Source organism: Terrapene carolina, unplaced genomic scaffold (assembly GCF_002925995.2).
Source record: "Terrapene carolina triunguis isolate 2854851 unplaced genomic scaffold, T_m_triunguis-2.0 Scaffold193, whole genome shotgun sequence".
Lineage (NCBI taxonomy): Eukaryota > Metazoa > Chordata > Testudines > Emydidae > Terrapene > Terrapene triunguis.
The window spans coordinates 4,588,101-4,606,971 of NW_020664544.1; the positions used below are offsets into that span (position 1 = coordinate 4,588,101).

The 18,871-nt window shown below is 60.3% G+C and overlaps 1 protein-coding gene across 7 annotated transcripts in view; it reads right to left on the reverse strand.

Moving 5' to 3' along the window:
- The window catches only part of ARHGAP23 (Rho GTPase activating protein 23), a 98,009-nt gene that overhangs the window by 29,368 nt on the left and 49,770 nt on the right, over positions 1 to 18,871 (reverse strand). For 6 of the 7 annotated variants that reach the window (XM_026654681.2, XM_026654680.2, XM_026654679.2 and 3 more), the window contains exons 3-6: positions 13,734 to 13,758; positions 10,587 to 10,679; positions 8,633 to 8,711; positions 6,187 to 6,241 (exon numbers count right to left, since the gene is read on the reverse strand). In XM_026654681.2, the coding sequence (XP_026510466.1) occupies positions 6,187 to 6,241; positions 8,633 to 8,711; positions 10,587 to 10,679; positions 13,734 to 13,758 (252 nt within the window). Of the gene's footprint in view, positions 1 to 3,399; positions 3,477 to 6,186; positions 6,242 to 8,632; positions 8,712 to 10,586; positions 10,680 to 13,733; positions 13,759 to 18,871 lie in introns of those variants that run through there. The other variant, XM_026654682.2, reaches the window with a different exon arrangement.

An 18,871-nucleotide genomic window follows, 5' to 3' on the forward strand; every position in this document is an offset into this window, starting at 1 on the left:
AAAAAAAAAAGGAGCCGGAGTGCCACCCCTTGGAAAGTGCCCCCCCAAGCACATGCTTGGAGCGCTGGTGCCTAGAGCCGGCCCTGGGGACAATTGAAGCAGGACAGGACGAAACCTGAGCCCCATGGCGCGGTCATTCAAAACAAGGACACCACTGATACACCAAGGCTGTGTAAGTGACAGCTAAGAGGCACTCAGCTCTGGGATCTCCCAGGCCCACCATGCTTGACTCATATGATCACAGGGTACAAAAGGGGCAGAGACCAAGCACCAGCCTCCCGCGACTGTGAGGCACTTGAGCTTATGAACCAACTGGGATGGGCACCGCTGGGCCCTTCAGCGATAAAGACTCAGGCAGACGGCTGAGGTGAGGCCACCAGTGGTGTGGGCTAAACACCAAGCTGCGTGATGACTGCGGCGCCACCCGTTGGGGCACGTCCCTCCGACGGGACAGATCTCATCCCCTTTCTAGGGCAGGGCTGACAACGCACAATGCCAGCAGAACCAGGCGCTCCTGCTGGAGGAGCACTCAGCGCTGCGGGAAGGAGTGGGGCGTGCCATCACGGCACCAGGGTGGGTGGGGGGCAAATGCCCACTTAGGGCCTGATCTGCAGGGCATGCCAAGCGTGCCCACCTCCACTGGGGCCGTGGCCAGGTGATTTCGAGGGGCTCGTTGTGAGACCCCGGAAAGGGAGCTGATTTTCAGGGGCTGGAGCTTAGCACATGATGAAAATCCGGGTCTCTAAAGTTGGGCCTCTCAGAACTGCTGCCTCTGAAATCACCAGTGACCATCTCAGCCCAGAGCCTTGATCAGCCTGGGAAAGGGCCGCCCAAAATCCTCCCCTGCCATGCAGATGTCAAACATTTCCAGACGCGCTTTCTGCTGGGGTGGAAAGTGACTAACACGCTCCGGTCGCTGCCAGCCGCATTGCTCTCCACTGCTCATGCTCACGGCTATGCTGGCTTCACATGGTCTCCGGTTCCCTCTCCTTAAAATACTCCATGACGCACTGAGCTGGATGGAGCGCCAGGGTTTTCCTTCTCATCTTTCGCAGGCATTTCTGAACTAACGCCCCGCTGCAGGCCTGCACCTCTTTACAAAACTGCCTTCTACAGTCTTTGCGTGAGCAGAGGAAGCGCTACCCAGTGGTTAAGACAAGGGACTGGGGTTCTCAGCCCAGCCCTGCAACTGACGCCCTGCGTACATTTGGGAAAGTCACTTCCTTTCTCCGGACCTCAGTTTCCTCACCTGCAAAATGGGGATAAACCTGCCCACCTTTGGGAAAAGCCCCGAGACCCTCCAGCACAAGGCACTAGATAACGGCACTAAGTATTATTGTAACCTACACCAGCTGGGGCTCTGACGAGGCAACTCCAATAGACCACCCCAAAATATCATCAAGGGCATGTCCTGAGTACAACCTTGCGCCAACCTTTACTGTCCGCCCCATGTCACAGATGGGGCGCGCGAGGAAGGGAGAAGGGCTGCCCCAGAGGGTGGCAGGGGTAAGAATTCTGGGATGAAGAACCTCGACACAAGGGGAAAGCGCGTCAGCGCAGGGCATTTTCTCAAGGGCTGGTCCCAGGCTGCGCCGCGCACACCCGTGAGGTCCAAGAACACTCTCCACGCCAAATGCCAGGCATAATTGCTGGCCCTCCCTTGGCTAATATAAACCCAGAGCCCAGCAGCCAGAACTCCCCTGCCCCGGATAAATCCACCCTGCAGGGCGAGGAAGAAGGAAAAGACCCACGTGTGAGAGATGCCTATCCTGGCTTACTGGCAGGCGCCCACGTCCCATGGTGATGGGCACAGTGTAAGCACTTGAGCAGGACACACACAGAGGACGCCCAGCCGGACACCGCACCGCGATGCTTCCCAGCAGGCCGTCAGGTGAGACCGGACGGGAGGATCGGGGACACAAGGGAAACATGGGGCATTGCCTATGTAGACACCCTGCTGGATACCACGCTGGGAAGCTGCGGGCTGGAGTACCCGGGACCCATGCTGCTGCAGGCTGCATCCAGCGGGACATGCCAAAGAGCCAAGCAATGGCCTGGACAAGAAGAGGCGCCCGGTACAGCAAGAGGTCCCCTGCTAAGCAGAGAGACCCGGAGAACTTGGGGAGCACAGCTGGGCCTGCAGGCTGAGGCAGGGTTTGGTGTGGTGCTGTCTAGCCTGGCCCCTGGCTCCCAGCCAGGATCGTTCATGCAACATCTATCCCAGGGAAGCTGGTTTTAACCCCCTGCACCAGCTGGGGCATTTCTGAGGCATGATTTAATGTGTCTGGTGTTCTAATGCCTGGGCCTGAGGTTGGTTCCCAGAGTGAAAGGGTTAACAACTAAGCGACGATAAGAGACACACTGCAGCCTCTTTCCTCCAGACACCCAAGCGGATCGCAGGCAGGCAGGGCAGGGCTTCACCTGGAATGCAGCTGCCTCTGGGGTGGAAGGCAGCAGCCTGTCAACACCGCACAGCAAAGCCACAAGAATAATCCTGGAGCAAAAGTGATGCTGCAATGGAAACGGCATGGCGGATTTAAGGAGGCCAAGTGCAGTCAGAGCTGGAAATCAGCCAGGGGCGAGCGCCACGATCATGGCCAGGGAAGGCAAGTGTTTCCAATGAAGTTACCACACTGAAAGCTTGCTGTTCATGGCACTCCCGGGCACAGAGCCCCTGAGTGGCCACGGCTCCCCAGGCACCGGAGCCACACAGCAGCTCTCCAAAGGGAAGCAGCTCCAGCCACCCCACTGCATTGTCCCCAAAGGACCCAACCCCTGGAATCGGCTCCGATTCTGACACCCCAAGAACCAGAGAGAGGGGAGGGAAACAGCCCCCCTCCCAAAGCTTCCTCTCTCTGGACGCGTGCTGGGGCCCGAACCCCAGGGTCCTTCCTGCCTCGTCACTCAGTCCTTGAGAGGCCAATGGAGGGAGCAGGGCCCCTGGCTGCTCTCAGCCCCCCGCTGCCCTGGAATCCTGCTCTTGGGAAGGCTGCATTTCTGGGCAATGACAAACCAGCTCTTTCTGATCCAAAAAAGGAGCGGAGCGGTGGGGAGCTCCGACACACTCGCTTAAAGGGGCTGCCGGAGCCCTGGGCTTCCTTCCCAAACTGTTCCACCTACTGAAGGACCCCCCCTCCCCCTTTTTAACCTGCTCAAGCTACAGCCAGAGAGTTAAACGCTCGCCTTTACGAGTAGCCGGCTCAGCTTTGGGAGGTTTCCTCTGCACTGGAATAAAGGGAGCCCCCCGCCGGCGTTTCTCTCTACAGACGCCGTTTCTTATTCTAGGCTTGTACAGCGCCTGGCACAATGGGGCCCTATTCTCGAAGGGCTCCAGCACTACCGTAATAAACACGTTCAATCCGAATAAGATAGACGATCGAACAATAATATAATACGCACCGACTACCGGGATCCCATGTAACACAGGCATCGGCAGCACAGAGCTCTTTACCGCCCTCAATCCGGCAGCCTTCTCCCTCGGCTGGCCACTCCCCGGGCACAGCCCTGGCCCAGACTAACATTTCCTTCTCAATTTTTCCTTTTAAGTTGTTTGGGGATTTTGCGACTGGGACGTCCTGAGGCGGGAGGGAGGAGAGGCCCCCCCCCCGAGCTGCAGGGAGCTCCTGGCTGAGGCCTGCCATTGGCCGCCGGAGCCGCACACCGCAGGAATGCCCACGCCCCCAGCCCAGCACCGGGCCGGGGAAACCCACACAAAGGTTCCTTTGGAATCCGAGCCGGGAAACAAAGCTGGCCCTTGGCATCCAGCTCCTTTCGCACCTCCTGGGTCTCCCCTCCTCCAGGAAGGTCGGCTGCATCACACACACAGACAGACAGACAGACAGACGCAGGCAGGCAGGCAGACACACGAAACTGCACCGCCCTTGTTCAAAAACCATTCGCTCCAAACACACCCATAGGCCGGTGCCTTGGCCGAGGAGAGCTGGGCCAAATTCATCCCCGGGGTAACTCGAGAGGACGTGCCCCGCCTGATCGCAGCCACGGCCCAGCTAGGCTGGGACCCTGAGCCCGCCAGAGGTCAGCCCCAGACGTATCAGGGGAAGGTGCAAAAGGGCTCCAATTCCCCGCTCTGCCATTGACCTGCCGGGTGACCTTGGGCATGCCAGGCCCCCGCTTGGTGCCTCAGTTTCCCCTCTCACCCTTTGTCTATTTCGACTGTAAGCAGTTCGGGACAGGGACTGTCTCATACTGTGTGTCTGGGCAGCCCCCAGCACAATGGGGCCCTGATCTCTGTTGGCACTACTGTGATATACAGGACAACACAAACCAGGCAATTAGGCACTAACCCCGAACCTGCCCAGGGGAGCCGTTCCTTCCTGACCCCAGTGGTTGCGAAGGCCCTGAAGTCGGAGGGTTTGGAACCCAGGGACGTCCCTGACGGCTCTAGAGTAGCCTGTGACGCTCCGGGGCCCTGGGAGTGGCTCTCATGCAGGCCTTGGGTACGTTTGGGGTTCCCCTTGCTCTGTATGGCCTCAGGGCGGGTGGATCACAAGAGCTCTGCCCTCCCCGCCCCCCAGCGTACTGCTGACACCCAAGCTTCCAAGGGATGGGGACCGAACTGAGGATCTTTCTTGCCCAAGGAGACAAACTCCCCCCACCCCCTAGCCAGTATCCAAGAGTGGGGAAGAGGGGGTGGGTCCTGTGTCAATCACGCCTTGATGACCTGGTGCTGCTTCGCGCCCTGGCAGCAACAGGCTCTGCACGCCAGGCTGTGGGGTCAGAGGGCTCCGATGACTTTGTGTCCCTCCTCCATTCCCTGGGGCACAGAGCAGCTCCCCGGCTCTGCCAGGGCTAGCACCGCTCCTTTAACACAGCTCAGCCCACCCGCCCGGGGACGGAACGGCAGGCCGCTGGGAGCATCTAGTCCGACCTGCCATGGAAGCCTGCCCGGCGATTCCTACACCCAGCCCGACCACCCGCGGGTGGCACTAGAGCGTGTCTCCCAGAAACGTCCCCCATCTTCACGGAGGGACTCGGAGTGATGGTGAAGCCACCACATCTCTGGACAAGCTCCCCCCACCCACCCCTGGCTCATTCCCTGCACTGCTAGACGTGCCTCTTCTCTGCAGGGTGATCTGGGATGGTCCTAACTCCATCCCACCCCCCAACAGCCACGTCACGGCGACCGACCCCGGCCCAACACCCAATGATCTGTCACTTACAACCAGGGTCGGCTTTATTCCATCTCCCTCCTCGCACGCTGCCCCCCCGCCCCGGGTGCTCCTTCCTCGTTCCATCCCTCCCCACTCTCCCAGCGCGGTGGATGTTTGCAGCTGCAGCCAGAGGAGGTGGCCAGTCAGCCCAGGGCAGGAGACGGGAATGGATTTCAAACAGCGTCGAGGTGAACAGGCCAGCAGCATCCAGAGCTGGCAAACCCCCAATCCCAGCAACCAGCCTTGAATTCAGAACACACCAACCCCAACTGATGCATAGGGCCCCAAGAAAATGACATCCTGTCGGGCTGCTATTAAAGGAAACCCTAAAGGCCCCCCCTCAAATTCCACCAGCCTCACCCCCAATCGAGGGAGGGGCTCAGGCGCGAGGGATTTTAAGTACCACGGTTCACACCACTCGCACAGATGGCCGCTGCTAATCTGCTGGAGCAGGGCCCCGACGTCAGGTTTGCCCAGATAACCCTCCCCCTGCAATCAGCCTTGTCATGCTGATCTGGCAGCCCTCAGCCTCCCACTGTCCCATCAGCCCCTTGGAGGCCACACGCACCCTCTTGGGCATGACGCGCGCCTGGCAGCCTTGCAGAATACTGGCTAGCTAAGGCTTAAGCAGGGCTAGGCCAGCGTGCAGCCCGAAAAGCTGCTACCGCACAACACATGGCCCCTTGCTTTTCATAACTGGACGCATCCCTGCGGAGACTACAAGTCCCAGCATGCAACAGGGCCACACGGAGGCGTATTGAATGCGGGGAGCTGTTCTCTCTGCCGGCTGCCCCTCCACGGGTAAGATGAGAGTGACTCAGGTGCACATGACAAGTTGCCCATGTGGCCATCTGCTCCGGTACCCTGGAGAGCAGCAGTGCCCAGCCCCACTGCCCAAAGAATGCCCGGCTAGGGGCTCCGGGTCAGTCCCACCCACCAGTAAGGGGGAAGAGCTCTGTGCAGGGCGTGGCGCACCCTGCTCAGCACCGGGAGAGTTCAGCAGCAAAAGGCTCACCAGCTGGAGGACGTCCTCGTCTTTGGGCATGATGGAGAGTTCCAAGGCATCGTCACTGCAGAGAGAGGGAAAGGCAGAGCGCGTCAGGGTCCGCATACCGCGTGCAGCCAGCTCCCCGCGTCTCCAGGCGCCGAGCCCCGCTGGGACCAGAGGCAGTGACTAGACGCCAGGACTCAGCAGCCGAGGTGGGTTCCAGATGCACAGGACAGCACTCCCCACCTGATGCTGTGCGAGTGGCTGGGAAGGAGGCTAGGCCTGCAACTGACAGGCAGCTCTGGGATTTACCCCTCGAAGCTCAAGTGACTGAGGCGTGTGCTTTTGGTGCTGGAAGTCCAGGGTTCAATCCCCACCGACCCGGTGTCTGGCTGGCTGCGGCCAGGGGCGGGGGTATCTGATTAGTAGGAGTTAACGCCGAAGGAACAAGGATGGTGGGTTTTATTTATTTATTTTTTTAAAAGTTAAATTCCCCGGCACCGTTTAAAGGCTGCAGATCTGCAGCATCGCGGCCCTGGGCTAGTGCACGAGAACTGGGCTGGAGATTCGCAGGGCAGCGGTTTTACTCCAAGGGTTTGAGCCGGAAGATCCCAGCATCCCAGGGCCCATGCAGGCCAGCGCAGCAGCTCGCACATGCAGCCCGGGACAGTAGACGCTGCTGTTACTCCCCGAGGAGACAGCGGCCAAGCCGCCACGATGGGCCATTTTCCTTCCCAGGGGACAGGAAAGACTTTGTCTTAATGCCACATGCAAAAGACAGGACCTGTCACCGCGTAGCTACGCACCTCCCCCCCCGCTAGCTGCATGGGGGTGCACAGCCAGCAACAGCTCTCAGATCCAGCCCTGGGCTGGGCTGGGAATTGACTCACAGGCAACACAGCCGCCCACTAACCGGAGCGGCGCACCTGGCAAAGGCGCCCGCTGCACCATGTCCCCTCCACGCCGGTAGCTCACCTCACCTCTCCCTTAGTCGGAGCAGGGCCCCTCCCCATCCCCGGGAGGCACCTGCCCACCCTCTCTCCTTCAGTCCCTCCTCCCGACTCGGCTCTGCCAAGCCCACCATTGCGAACTTGCATCGAGAAAAGGGCTGGGAGTCCTGACCCCTAGTCCCCCTGCTCTAACATACCCTTACAGGGAGCAGAATGGAACCCAGGAGTCCTAGCGCCGGTCCCCCGCTCTAACCATTAGCCAACATTCCCTCCCAGAGACCAGGATAGAATCCGGGAGTCCTAGCGCCGGTCCCCCGCTCTAACCATTAGACCATGCTCCATCACAGAGCCAGGCCTGGAACCCAGGAGTTCTGGTTCCGCATCCCCTGCTCTAGCCACACGACCACTCCCTCTTCCTTTGGTGACAGTGGCTGCTTATTTCTTTCTCAACTAGCGAAAAGCACAAGCCATGGCAAGAAACTGCAACAAACCCCCAGGAAAACCCATTTCAGTTTGAGAGCCAGTCGACAGCATATAGCCCCCACCATTCCCCGCCCCTGCTGACTGCCACCGGGTATTTTTCCAAATGCATTTAGCACCCAGGGCCGTATCTTATATTTAGTTCGTATCCAGATCACTTTCATTTGGTTCGTTCCCCAGGTGCTATATTTAGGAGCTATCGCGGTCAGGTTTGCCCCTCTATCTCCCCTATCTAATCAGTAGTTACAGACAGAGTGCAACACACACAAATCCAGGTCATTAATTAAATCCCAGCTCCAAAGAGAGACAGACACACACACACACTGGCTTCTTTCTTCCCTTTTCGGTGTGTGAGGGAGCGCGTGAGAACGACGGGGAGGTAGGGAATTCTCCCACATCCATCAACTCAGCGCTGGACAGACTGAAACGCTGCAACTCCCTTCTGCGCCGACCCGCGCCCCTGGCCCCCCGGCGAGAAGAGGAGCAGGGTGGCCCCAAATCTGGCTGGTTCGTTGTCACGTCAGGTTTCACCAGCACCGCCACAGGCCACATCTTAGGGCAAAGGAGTCGGGGAATTAAGCTGCCCTAGTGGTGTCCCGGCTATGTGGGCAGCAGCGCCCACACCCGCCGGAGGGCGAGAACGGCAGCCGATCCGGCACCCGCCAGTAATCCATACTGGGGCACATAAATAAGCGGCTTTTTCCCAAGTGCCTGGCGATGGGGACCCACCTTCCTGGGACAGGACCTCAGCACTTCATGCAAATCAGGCCCCTTGGGGCGTCTCAAGGTGGCCACTCAAAAATCACTCGTCACTTTGGAAAAGCTTGGCCTAGGGCCCAGCTCCTCCAAGGTGTTTAGGCACCCGATTAGCACTGGCCCCACTGGGAGTTAGGCGCCCACGCACCTTTGAGCAGCTGGGCCTGGACGGCGGATTTGAGTGTGAACGTTTTGGCCTGAGCCCCCAGGGGGCACTTCGTCTCAGCCAGCAGTCTCGCCCCAGGGCGTATCCGGCCCCCCACCCTGTGGCACAAGCATGCTCTCACCTGTTCTGGATCAGCGCTATGACCTGGGAGTAGGTTTTCCCGATGATGCTCTCCCCGTTCACCTTGACAAGCCGGTCTCCTGCAGAGGGAACATAACCGCGGGCCCACGCGTGAATGGGAGAGCAGCTAGCCAACCGGGAGCGAGCACAGCTGGCGGTAACCATAGCAACGTGCGCTACCGCCCATAGCGTGCCGCTCCCTGTGGGAGCTGGGGGCACTCGGCACCTCGCAGGAGGAGGGGCAGTGGAGTTAAGAGAGCCCCCCCCCCCCGTCCCCAGCAATGGCGCTGGAAATCGTTCTTGCCTTTGCGCACACGGAGCTGGCTTGTTCTCTGACTGCTCTCCTGCCTCAGCCCGTTGGGCAGACGACCCGTCCCCTTTGCAGCCCTGTCCCTGTTCACGAGCGCTCAGCGGCTGGGCCAGGGAGCCCCGGCAGGGCGGGACCCTCGCCTGGCCTCACTCGGCACTGCTCCGCCGAAGACAAGGGAGCGCCCCAGGTTCGTGCCAGCTGACGTCTGGCCCAGAGGACACAACACTCAGCGCCTTCCTTCCGGTTTACTGCCTGGTCATTTTAGCCGGGCACATGCCATCCCCACCCTGAGCGCTGGCAGAACGGTTACTGCTGTCGCCACCGACACCTGGGGGCCCAAAAGTGCCAGCCCCTGCGCTGCTCCGTGTGGGCACCAGCTGATGGTGGCAGCAGACAACTGCTTTCAGAGCTCGTAGGATAGAGCAATGGGCAAGGTGGGGGGAGAGAGAAAGCCCCTTCCCTCTGCCCCTAGCCACAGCCTGGAGCGAACGATCCACTCGGGCGGACAGGACGTCGGTTGGACAAATGTCACACAAGGACAAGGACGTTTTCCCCCAGGCTGTGAGGCGAGGCCTGTCCAGTGAGGTTCTCTTATGGGGTTCCCTAGGTTCTGCTGCCACCGGGCTACGGCGACTCCCCTTCTTTCCAGGCAGTGAGCTCGCTCAGAGTCGAGAGGCCCGGAGGGACCCTTTGCCCCAACGCCCCCCATGGAGGGGGAGATTTTCACCCTAACGTGGCACAGCTAGCTTCCCCACTGCTGGCTAGTGAACAAGCTTCCCCTTTCAGCCCGCCGCCGGATGGCAGGGGCACGCCCCCGGGCGCTGCAGTATGGCTACGTGGCTGGCACACAGCGAAGAAGAGCATGGAAGGGGTTGAGAAGGTGACATCTGGGTGGAGCCAGGGACTACGGACCCGTGAGGGGATCTGCAGTGAAAGCCCCAGCCATGTCCCGTGCACCCAGGACGCACTTCCACTCCCCACCCCCCATTAGTTAATTACCGCTTGAGAAGCGATGCTGGCTCTGGCCCCGGCTCCACCACCAGTTCCCCCCCCCAGCTGAACGGAGCTAAGAGACGCGCAGGAGGGAGGCTGGCAGGACTCGCTGGAGTTAGGAGGAATCAAAGCTTCTCTCCCGCTCCTCTGCGTGAAATGGCTTCGCTGCTAATACACGGAGTGCCAGTCTCCTTCCCTCTCTGCTCCCACCTCCATCGGCGCCTCCCCTGGTATTCAGTGGGGTTTAGCTCATGCCCTGCGCTCTGCAGACAGGCGCCGGCCAGATTTGTCCCTTGGGCCCCTGCAGACAGACAGGGCAGGCACTGAATTTGTGCCTTGATTTGGCCTAAAGATTGTTTTCTGCCTGCTTGTTTGTAACCCTAGAGACCCCAGCAATGTCAAGGGGTGTAACCCTAGAGACCCCAGTCCAGAACGTGGGTTTGAATCTTTAACAAAGCCCTGTTCACCCCCAGCTGTTTACCAAGCATTTGAATTCACTGGAAGGGTTTTTCAGTCTGTTTCCCATGTGAGCCCTCAGTCCATTGGATTTCAATCCCCGCCAGGAGCACTTTGCCACTGGCTTTCCCAGTACAGTTCCCCAGGTCGCCCCCACCCAGTGGGGTGCGTGGTACCCAGTGGGGGGCTCCCTCACCTGTGCGGAGGCCAGCCTGGTGCGCAGGCCCATCTTCCTTCACATTCTTCACAAAGATGGTGTCCATGGGCTCCAGGCGGCTCCGCTGGGGACCTGCGCCGGGAAAGGGACAGGAAAGGGCGTCAGAGACCAGAGCTCGGCACCAGGCGAGTCCCTCACGGGAAAGATGGGTACATGCTGTATACTCACACACTCACGCGTGCTCACTGGACACACACACGCAGAGAACTACGTGCATGAGTGCACACACACACACACACTCATGTGTACGGGCTACACACGCAGAGAACTACATGCATGAGCACACACACACTGGATACACACACACGTGCATGTGTATGGGCTACACACGCAGAGAACTATGTGCATGAGTGCACACACACACTGGATACACACACACGCTCATGTGTACGGGCTACACACGCAGAGAACTATGTGCATGAGCGCACACACACACTGGATACACACACACGCTCGTGTGTACTGGCTACACACGCAGAGAGCTACATGCATGAGCGCACACACACTGGATACACACACGCTCGTGTGTACTGGATACATACACACAGTATCATGTGCTTGAGCGCACACACAAGTCATACACACACAAGACACTCACATGCATACACACTGGCTACACACACGCACTGCCAGAGCCACACAGAACACACACCGCAATTAAAACAACCACCAGCAGGTTCCAGCACTGCAGCTCCACATCGGCAAACACAGACCTCAAAGGCCAGGACCCAGAGGAACAATCTGGTCCTTGGGCGACGTACATTATCTGAGAGCGGGCAGCACGTGTCCCCCTCGTGGGACAAGGTCCTCCTGGGCGGGAGGGAAGGAAGGTTTCAGCCCCTCTTCAACTGGTGGTTCTCAGCCTCTCCCCACCTGGGACCCAACCCCCCGGCCCGATTTCTTGCCACGACCCACCCCATCCCACAATCCTTTGGCCGCAAGGGATTGCTGTCACAGCAAGAGGCTGTGGGTGGTTCAGGGTTATGGGCAGGGAACGGCAGAGCAGGAAGGGGCAGGGGATGTGCCTGAGGAGTAACCTGTGTGCGCCCTGCTCCATCACCTGGGCCCCCCTCCAGCCTCCAGCCGTGCTTCGTCTGCAGCCAGTCCCCTCCCCACAGGGCTGGAGTCGAGCGAGGGGCCAGAGCTGGAAGTTCTCCGTCAAGCCCGGCGTGTGGCTATCCGTTCTGACTGCATCAGATCCGGTTAACTCAACTCCAGCCTGGAGGTGCAGGCTGGGTGCTGGGCTTCAGACCTGTCCTCTGCACAAAGCCAAGCCAAGAGCAGCTTCGGTAACTAAGTCACGGCTCCCCCCCACGTCCAGGTGCCCTCCCGGGAGCGCCCGCAGTCTCCCCGCTGTGCCCCTGGGCCTCAGCAGACGCCACTCAGGCACGGACACTTGTACACCTCTAGGGCCCTGATCGGAGCTTGGTCTGGGATCTGTCTACAAGGCCAATCCCACTCCCCCGCCCCGTGACTCTGCAGGGCTGGCGATCCCTGTGCAGGGAGAGGCCTCAGAGCGTGGGTGCTGCAGGACAGGCTGGGGGGCAGCGCCAGGCTGGGCACCCCTGTAGGCCAGGATGGAGGTAGATCATCCCCAGAGCTAGGGGTTAGGAGGAGGAGAGCCCGGGACAGGAACAGAATTGAGGTGCACTGGGAGAGACGCGAGGGAGACCCAGGAGCAGAGCAGCAGAAGGGGCTGTGGGTCGGGATTGAGGACGGAGCTGTGGGGGTTTGGGGGTGCCCAGAATAGGAACAGCAGAAGGAGGCTGGGTGTTGGGGCTGAGAAGTATTTGCAGAGCTGTGCACAGGGGGAGCCCAAGAGTGGAACAGTAGGGAGACCACAGACCAGAGCTGCAGATGGGCCCCATGACAGGAAGGCTGGCGGAGGGGTTGCCAGTCACATCGGAGAGCACTGGCGGAGCTGCGGCCAGGGAGGGCACAGCTCAAGACTCAGCCTGGCTCCGGCCGGGTGAGCAGCCGCAGGGTCGGGCAGCCTGACTCTCACAGTTGCTAGCCCACTGCCCAAGCGTGACGCTTGTCTCAGACACGACACGACGGGGGCTGGGAGCCAGAGGGCCTGTCTTGCACTGTAACCCCCAGGGCAGCTGCTGGGCTCTTGGCTGGGGCAAGACACCAAGAAACCGCGGCCTAGAATCCAGATACAAACAAGGCGAAAGCCAGTGACGGGCACCCAAAGCACCCGCCGACAGGCTGAGGGAGTCGCTGTGCACCCTCCGATCCCCCCAAACCAAAATGTCCCCAGCTGGGCATTAGCACAGCCTCCCTGAGGGGAAACGCTGTAAATCTAGGGCAAGGCACAGTTCCCAGCCTGGGGAGGGATGAACAGCACCAAAACCAGCTTTATCCCTTCCCAGGAGCACCCGGTCTGCGGCCGGCTCACAGCCGGAGCCAACGAAGAGCATCCGGGCAGCCGGGGGAGGTGGGAGAACCAGCTGGGGCTGGGATCTAGTCAGGAAGGTCCTAGCTAGGGGCGGAGATGTGGGGAAGTGCCCAAGCTGCAGATCTAGGTATTGCCAATGGGGCATCACCTAACGGATTCGGGGATGAATAATGCAATCGCTAGTAAGCGGGGGAAGGGGACAGAGACCCCCGAATGGCTGGGATGTTAGGGGGATCGTACCACAGCATCTCTACACGGGCTTCCTCCTGCACGGCCTGAGATCGCCCCAGCAGGCAGGGCAGCCTCCCTTGGCATTGGGGGTGCCCAGCTTGTCCATCTCTGAGTGCGACGGAGCTGCCACTCAATCGCTGAGCCGGTTCAGCTCAGGCCTCGGTTTATTTCAGCGGCTTGGCCATTCACGCTAAGGGGAACCGGGTAATTTCGTCCGTGCTGGAAAGATCCCCCCTCCCTGCCTGGCCAGGCGGCTGCTACGCTGATCCGCTGCTCAGCGGCCTGGTGCATTTCGCAAACCACCATCGTCTGCAATCACTTCCCTGGCGGGGAGGTACTGAGTGTGGGTTGGTCGGTAACGCAGGCCAGAGCACCGATCGGCTCCCTTTCACACACGGACATCCATACGTGTCTGGCCACACGGGGACACACACACACACACACGCACATACATAGACGATACAGGCGGCAGGGTGCCAGAGATGGGTGCTTACCTCCTCGGTTTCCATTCTCTTCCTCCTGCACAGGGAAGAGAGAGAGACCAATGTCACAGAGGCTTTGGAGGAGTCCGAAAGAGCGGGGAGAGGGGCAGATCCCTCGGGACGGTTGATTAACGCGAAGGGGGGAAACCCGGCAGCAGGGAGCACGGGTAACCTCTGGGGCACCGAAACACCAGCAAACTGACCTGGTGCCTTCTTATCCTCCCTCTGCCGCCCGGACTGCCCAGAGGGTAAAATTAACTCTTGACACAGGATCTCCCTGGGCGTCAGCACATCCAGCTCAGCGGGGGGGCGGGGTTTATTCTCCCTCACAGCGACTGTATAATGGCCATCCCAGCTTCCGGCCATGGGGGACTAGCCAAGGGGAGAGCGCACGGCAGGTTTGCCCTTTCTGACGGCCTCAGAGGAAGCCCTGATCCGGTCATACAGCTGCCGGGAGGGTGGGTGCAAACTCGGCTCCCCTGTTCCCCGGAAGAAACAATCACAGCCCCCTGGGGCCACCGGGCTGTGGGCTCTGCTCACCCAGGGCCCTGCTGGAGAACGAAGCTGTAATCTCCTCTCTCCCATAAGGGGTCAGCACCGCTCCAGGAGTTGGGGGGCGGGGCACCACGATCGGGGATCCCTGGAGTAGCCTCTGCCGGCCCCTGGGTGGAACGTAAAGTTGGGCCCCCACCGCAAGGGTAAATCCTCTCCCCCCACAGCAGGAGCCTGTGTCAGGAGGGGCGACCCTGGTGCGATTGGGGTGATCGCTGTGGGATGCCGTGGGCAGCTGGCACTGCCGGAGGGAAACAGAAGGTGCCAATTTAACCCCATCAGGATTGGCTGGGTCTGGAGCAGAGGCAATGAGGGATAGAGCCGCCCGGACCAATCAAGGCACCGTCGTGGGCTGGGAAGGACCGGTAGGTTGGGGAAATAGACATTCCCCCTGAGCCCTTCGGGCTACCCTGTTTCCCTGTCCCCTGCCTGCAATTCCCGAGTCAGCCAAAGGGGTCACTGCAGAGCAATCGAAAAATCTGCAAAGCAGCCTAAAGGATTTGGACGCCCAGCTCCCATTAAACTGAATGGGGACTGGGTGTCTAAATCCCCCAGGCAGCACTGCAAATCCCACCCACTCCGTCCCCGGGAGACGAGCTCCCTGCTCTTGGTGAGCTACCAGCTTCCGACAGCCGGGGGAGGCAGGCTCTGAGCCCTCTCCCGCGTCCCGTCAGACGGGAATCCAAGATGGGCAACGTGACAACGAGCAAGGGAAGCAGAAGAGCTTCAGAGGAGCGATCGGGGCTATACATAGCAGTGAAGTCCTTTTGGCGGGGGGGGGGGGGCGGGGGGGGGAGACATCGTTGCCAGGACTCAATACACCAGACGGAACCTTGTGAAGTATTTTGGGTTGCAGAGTTCTTGTGAAGACCCGAGAAGGGAAACTGAGGGCTGGGTGCTGCAGGGCCGCCCCGTGCCATAAGGGGGCAATCTGGAGGCAGCGACCCCGGGTTACAAGGGCCAAAACCTTGCCAGGCGCCTCGGAAGAAAGCTGATGGTGCCACCCTAATCACCAGACCCAGCGTCCACGCCAACAGAGGGGCTGGCAGAGGGAAGGGAAGCGCCCTGCCGCGGGGGGCTGAAAGTCTCCCCCTTCCAGAAGCGCCGCTCCGGTGATGCTCTCTGGAGGCCGGTCCCGAGCTGCGAGCGTGGCTATATTTAGTGCTGTAATGATTATCCAGGGTGAATCGCGGGAGGCCACGTGCCGGTTTCGGCCGGAGGGGCCGTCTTCGCGGTGCTGCGTTATTTATGCCACGACGTGAGCTGACAAGATCTGGAGCTGGGAGGGGGGAGCGAAGGAGGCGTCTGGATTTTGGAAGACAGACGTGGGGATGGGCTGGGAGCACAGGGGGGGGATCCCTCCGAACTCAGAGCTGATGTTTCTGATCATGGCTTGACCCCAGCTGGTCCCAGTCAGGGGCTGACACTGGGGGGATGCTCCAAGGTACGCCCGAGACGTCTTAGACTCCAGCTCTGCTGGGCTCCCCTGAATGTCACTTTCTAGGTCGCCTGGAGGGCATGAGCTGGGGAGAAGCTGCCAAGAGTCACAGGCCAGGATTCCCCACGTTAACCCACAGCTCCGGGTCAATGGGAAGCGGGGAAGTGGGGGGCAGGGCCCTGTCAGGACATGCAGCCTGCGACCGTGGCAGGTAGGTCCCACATTGGGATCCCCGCCTGGCTGGGGGGCACAGGTTGATCAGCCTCCAGGCAGGGGAGCCTGGACACGCCGTCCCATCCTGCAGCCCGGGGGACTCTCGGCGCGAGGAGAGACCTGCGATTGCACAGGGGTGGGGAGAAGAAAGGGGAAGCAGCCCCCCCCCCCGAACCCGAGGGGAAGGAGTTTTTCCAAGCCCAGCTGGATGGGGTCATCGAGGTGGCAGCTCCCTCCCCGAACTGCTCAGTCAAAGCAGCGGAGCTGGCGAGTGGGGGGGGGGGGATACAAACACCCCCAGCTACCGAACTCCTGGGGCCGCGGGAAGGGAGTGGGATGGGAAAGTTCCCTTAAGCCCAAGGCTTCCTCCTCCGCAGCCCCACCCTGCTTCTCCCCTCCCCCCCAGCCTGCCCTGGCTCCTGTGCCAAGCCGGGCAACCCAGGGGGCGTGGGGGTTTGTCTCCCCCGTGGCACGGAAAGGTGTGATGCCGGCGCTGTGTGGAATGCAGAGCTCCTGTCTCACTCCCTGCTGAGTCAGCTCCACCGAAACCTGCCCCCCAGGTCTGGCCTGGGGCCCGGCTCCACCACCCGAGAGCCGGCGGCTGTGGAGCAAGCTGCATTTCCACGCCTTGCGTTGCTGCTTTCCAAACCGGTTCTGATCCCGGGAACAGCTGCCCTTCGCTCCGAGCACCACCGGGGGGACCCTACGCCTGGAGCATCCCTGATCAATTCACGGGTCCCTCTGCCAAGCACCAGCCCCCAATTCATGGCCTTGATCCCGGGGTGCAAAGCTCCCTCCTGCTCTTTCCAGGCCTAACTCGGGCTCCCATGCCCGGGGATCCCGGGTGCTTCCCAATCCTCTCATCACTAGGCCCTACGCTCATTACATAAGAACGGCCAGACTGGGTCAGACCAAAGGTCCATCTAGCCCAGTGTCCTGTCTTCCAACAGTGGCCAATGCCAGGTGCCCCAGAGGGAATGAACAGAACAGGGAATCATCAAGTGATCCATCCCCTGTCGCCCATTCCCAGCTTCTGGCAAACAGAGGCTGGGGACACCATTCCTGCCATCCTGGCTAATAGCCATTGATGGACCTATCCTCCATGAACTTATCTAGTTCTTTTTTGAACCCTGGTATAGTCTTGGCCTTCACGACGTCCTCTGGCGTTGTTCTGCACCTGCCCTAGACAGGATCACACCTCCCTCCTGGGCGCTTCCGGGAAGCAAGGTCGGGGAGCCCTGTGATGCTTCAAGAAATGCAGAGGCAGAAAGGAGGCCGGATGGAGGTTTCTGGATGGGTGGGAGCTGGTTACAGCAGCCTGGGAAAGGATCTGCTCACCCAGGGAGAGTAGGAGAGGTGTCATCGGTGTTACTTACGGGCGAGTAAAACACCCACCCCCCTTTTGCACCTATTGGCATCCAGGGATGGCAGGCAAGGAGATTGGGTGCTTGGGCTGGTACATTTCCAGGCCCATTTTGCACAGTTGGGGCGACTTATATTTTTAGTGTGGGCAGGAAAGTGGCGGGGGGAGGGGGGGACACTCCCTGGCGCCCGCGTGTGGGAAGGGAGGCAAAAGTGAGACTTTGTGCAAGAAATAGGGAGGATGATCGAGTGGATCAGGCACTGGGCTGGGACTCAGGAGACCTGGGCAAGTCACTGAACCTACCCTGGGGCTCGCTCCCCCAGCTGGACAGTGAGGCTAGCACAGGGCACGGCGAGGATGAACCCCACTAGCGACTCAGAGAGTGGCGTGACGAGAGCTGGGGGTGGGGGAACCTTGGGGGCACTACAGAGTCAGGCAGGGGGCTGCATGGACTCTCAGAAGATTAGGGTTGGAAGAGACCTCAGGAGGTCATCTAGTCCAACCCCCTGCTCAAAGCAGGACCAATCCCTAACTAAATCATCCCAGCCAGGGCTTTGTCAAGCCGGGCCTTAAAAACCTCTAAGGATGGAGTGCCCCAGGGGTCACCGGGCTCTCCAAGACAGGTCCCCCTTTGTCTGAAGGACACTGCACAGAAGAGAGGGGAGAGAATCCAAGCGATTCCAGCCCCCAGGCAACCTTTGAACGGGCCTGCCAGAAACCTGCTTTTCCTTTCCAAAGTGACCCAGACAAAGGCGCTGGCTCCGGCCGCAATGCTGAGTCCCGCCTGGTCAGCAGTTCCAGGCCAGACTCTGAATCTGAAACTGCCGCCAGCAAACAGTGCTGGGGTTGGGGGTTGCTCGGGACAGGCCGCTCGGTGCCTGGGATCCCCGCCGCTCGCTGGGACAGCTCGGCAGTGCTGGGAAAGAGGGTGGAGGGGAAAGCGGCCAGGCCACAGTCCCACGCGGAAGGGAGTTATCGGGTGGTCTCGTCGCACTCACGCTGCCAGTTCTGCACCAGGCCGCCCCGGGGAAGGGCAGACAGGAGTCAGGCCCACGTCGGAGCCCTGTCACGCAGCAGGAGAAAAGCAGGCCTGTGTCCGGGGAAGGGATTTCTGAACAGCTCCCAGATGCAGCTAGGGCTCGGCGTCAGAGTTTCTGGATGCAGGTTTTCAGGTCCTGGGCTGGGATACAGCCGAGGGGTTTCTTGGGCCCTGTGCTTTCGGACGTCATGTCACGGTTCCATGCACAGCAGAGGTTAGAGAGCCAGGTCTCTGTGCTGGAGGCTTCAGGATTTGGTGCTGAGGTACCGCAGTCCTGTCTCGCTGCCACACGTTCCCCGATGCAGCCGAGGGACACATCTCAACGTCAGACGACTCCAGATGCTGCCGTCACACAAAGCTCCGTTTTAACGGGCTCCTCACATCCATCGTGGAGCAGGACGGGGAAAGGGGCTAACAGTTGGGTGCTATTGTCAGACGTTTCAAAGTCTGCAAATACGTGGTGGAAAGATCAAAGGCCACCTGGAGACAAGACGCTGTTTGATTCCCAAAACAAGTCGGGTGGCCAGGGGGAGGAAATGACTTAG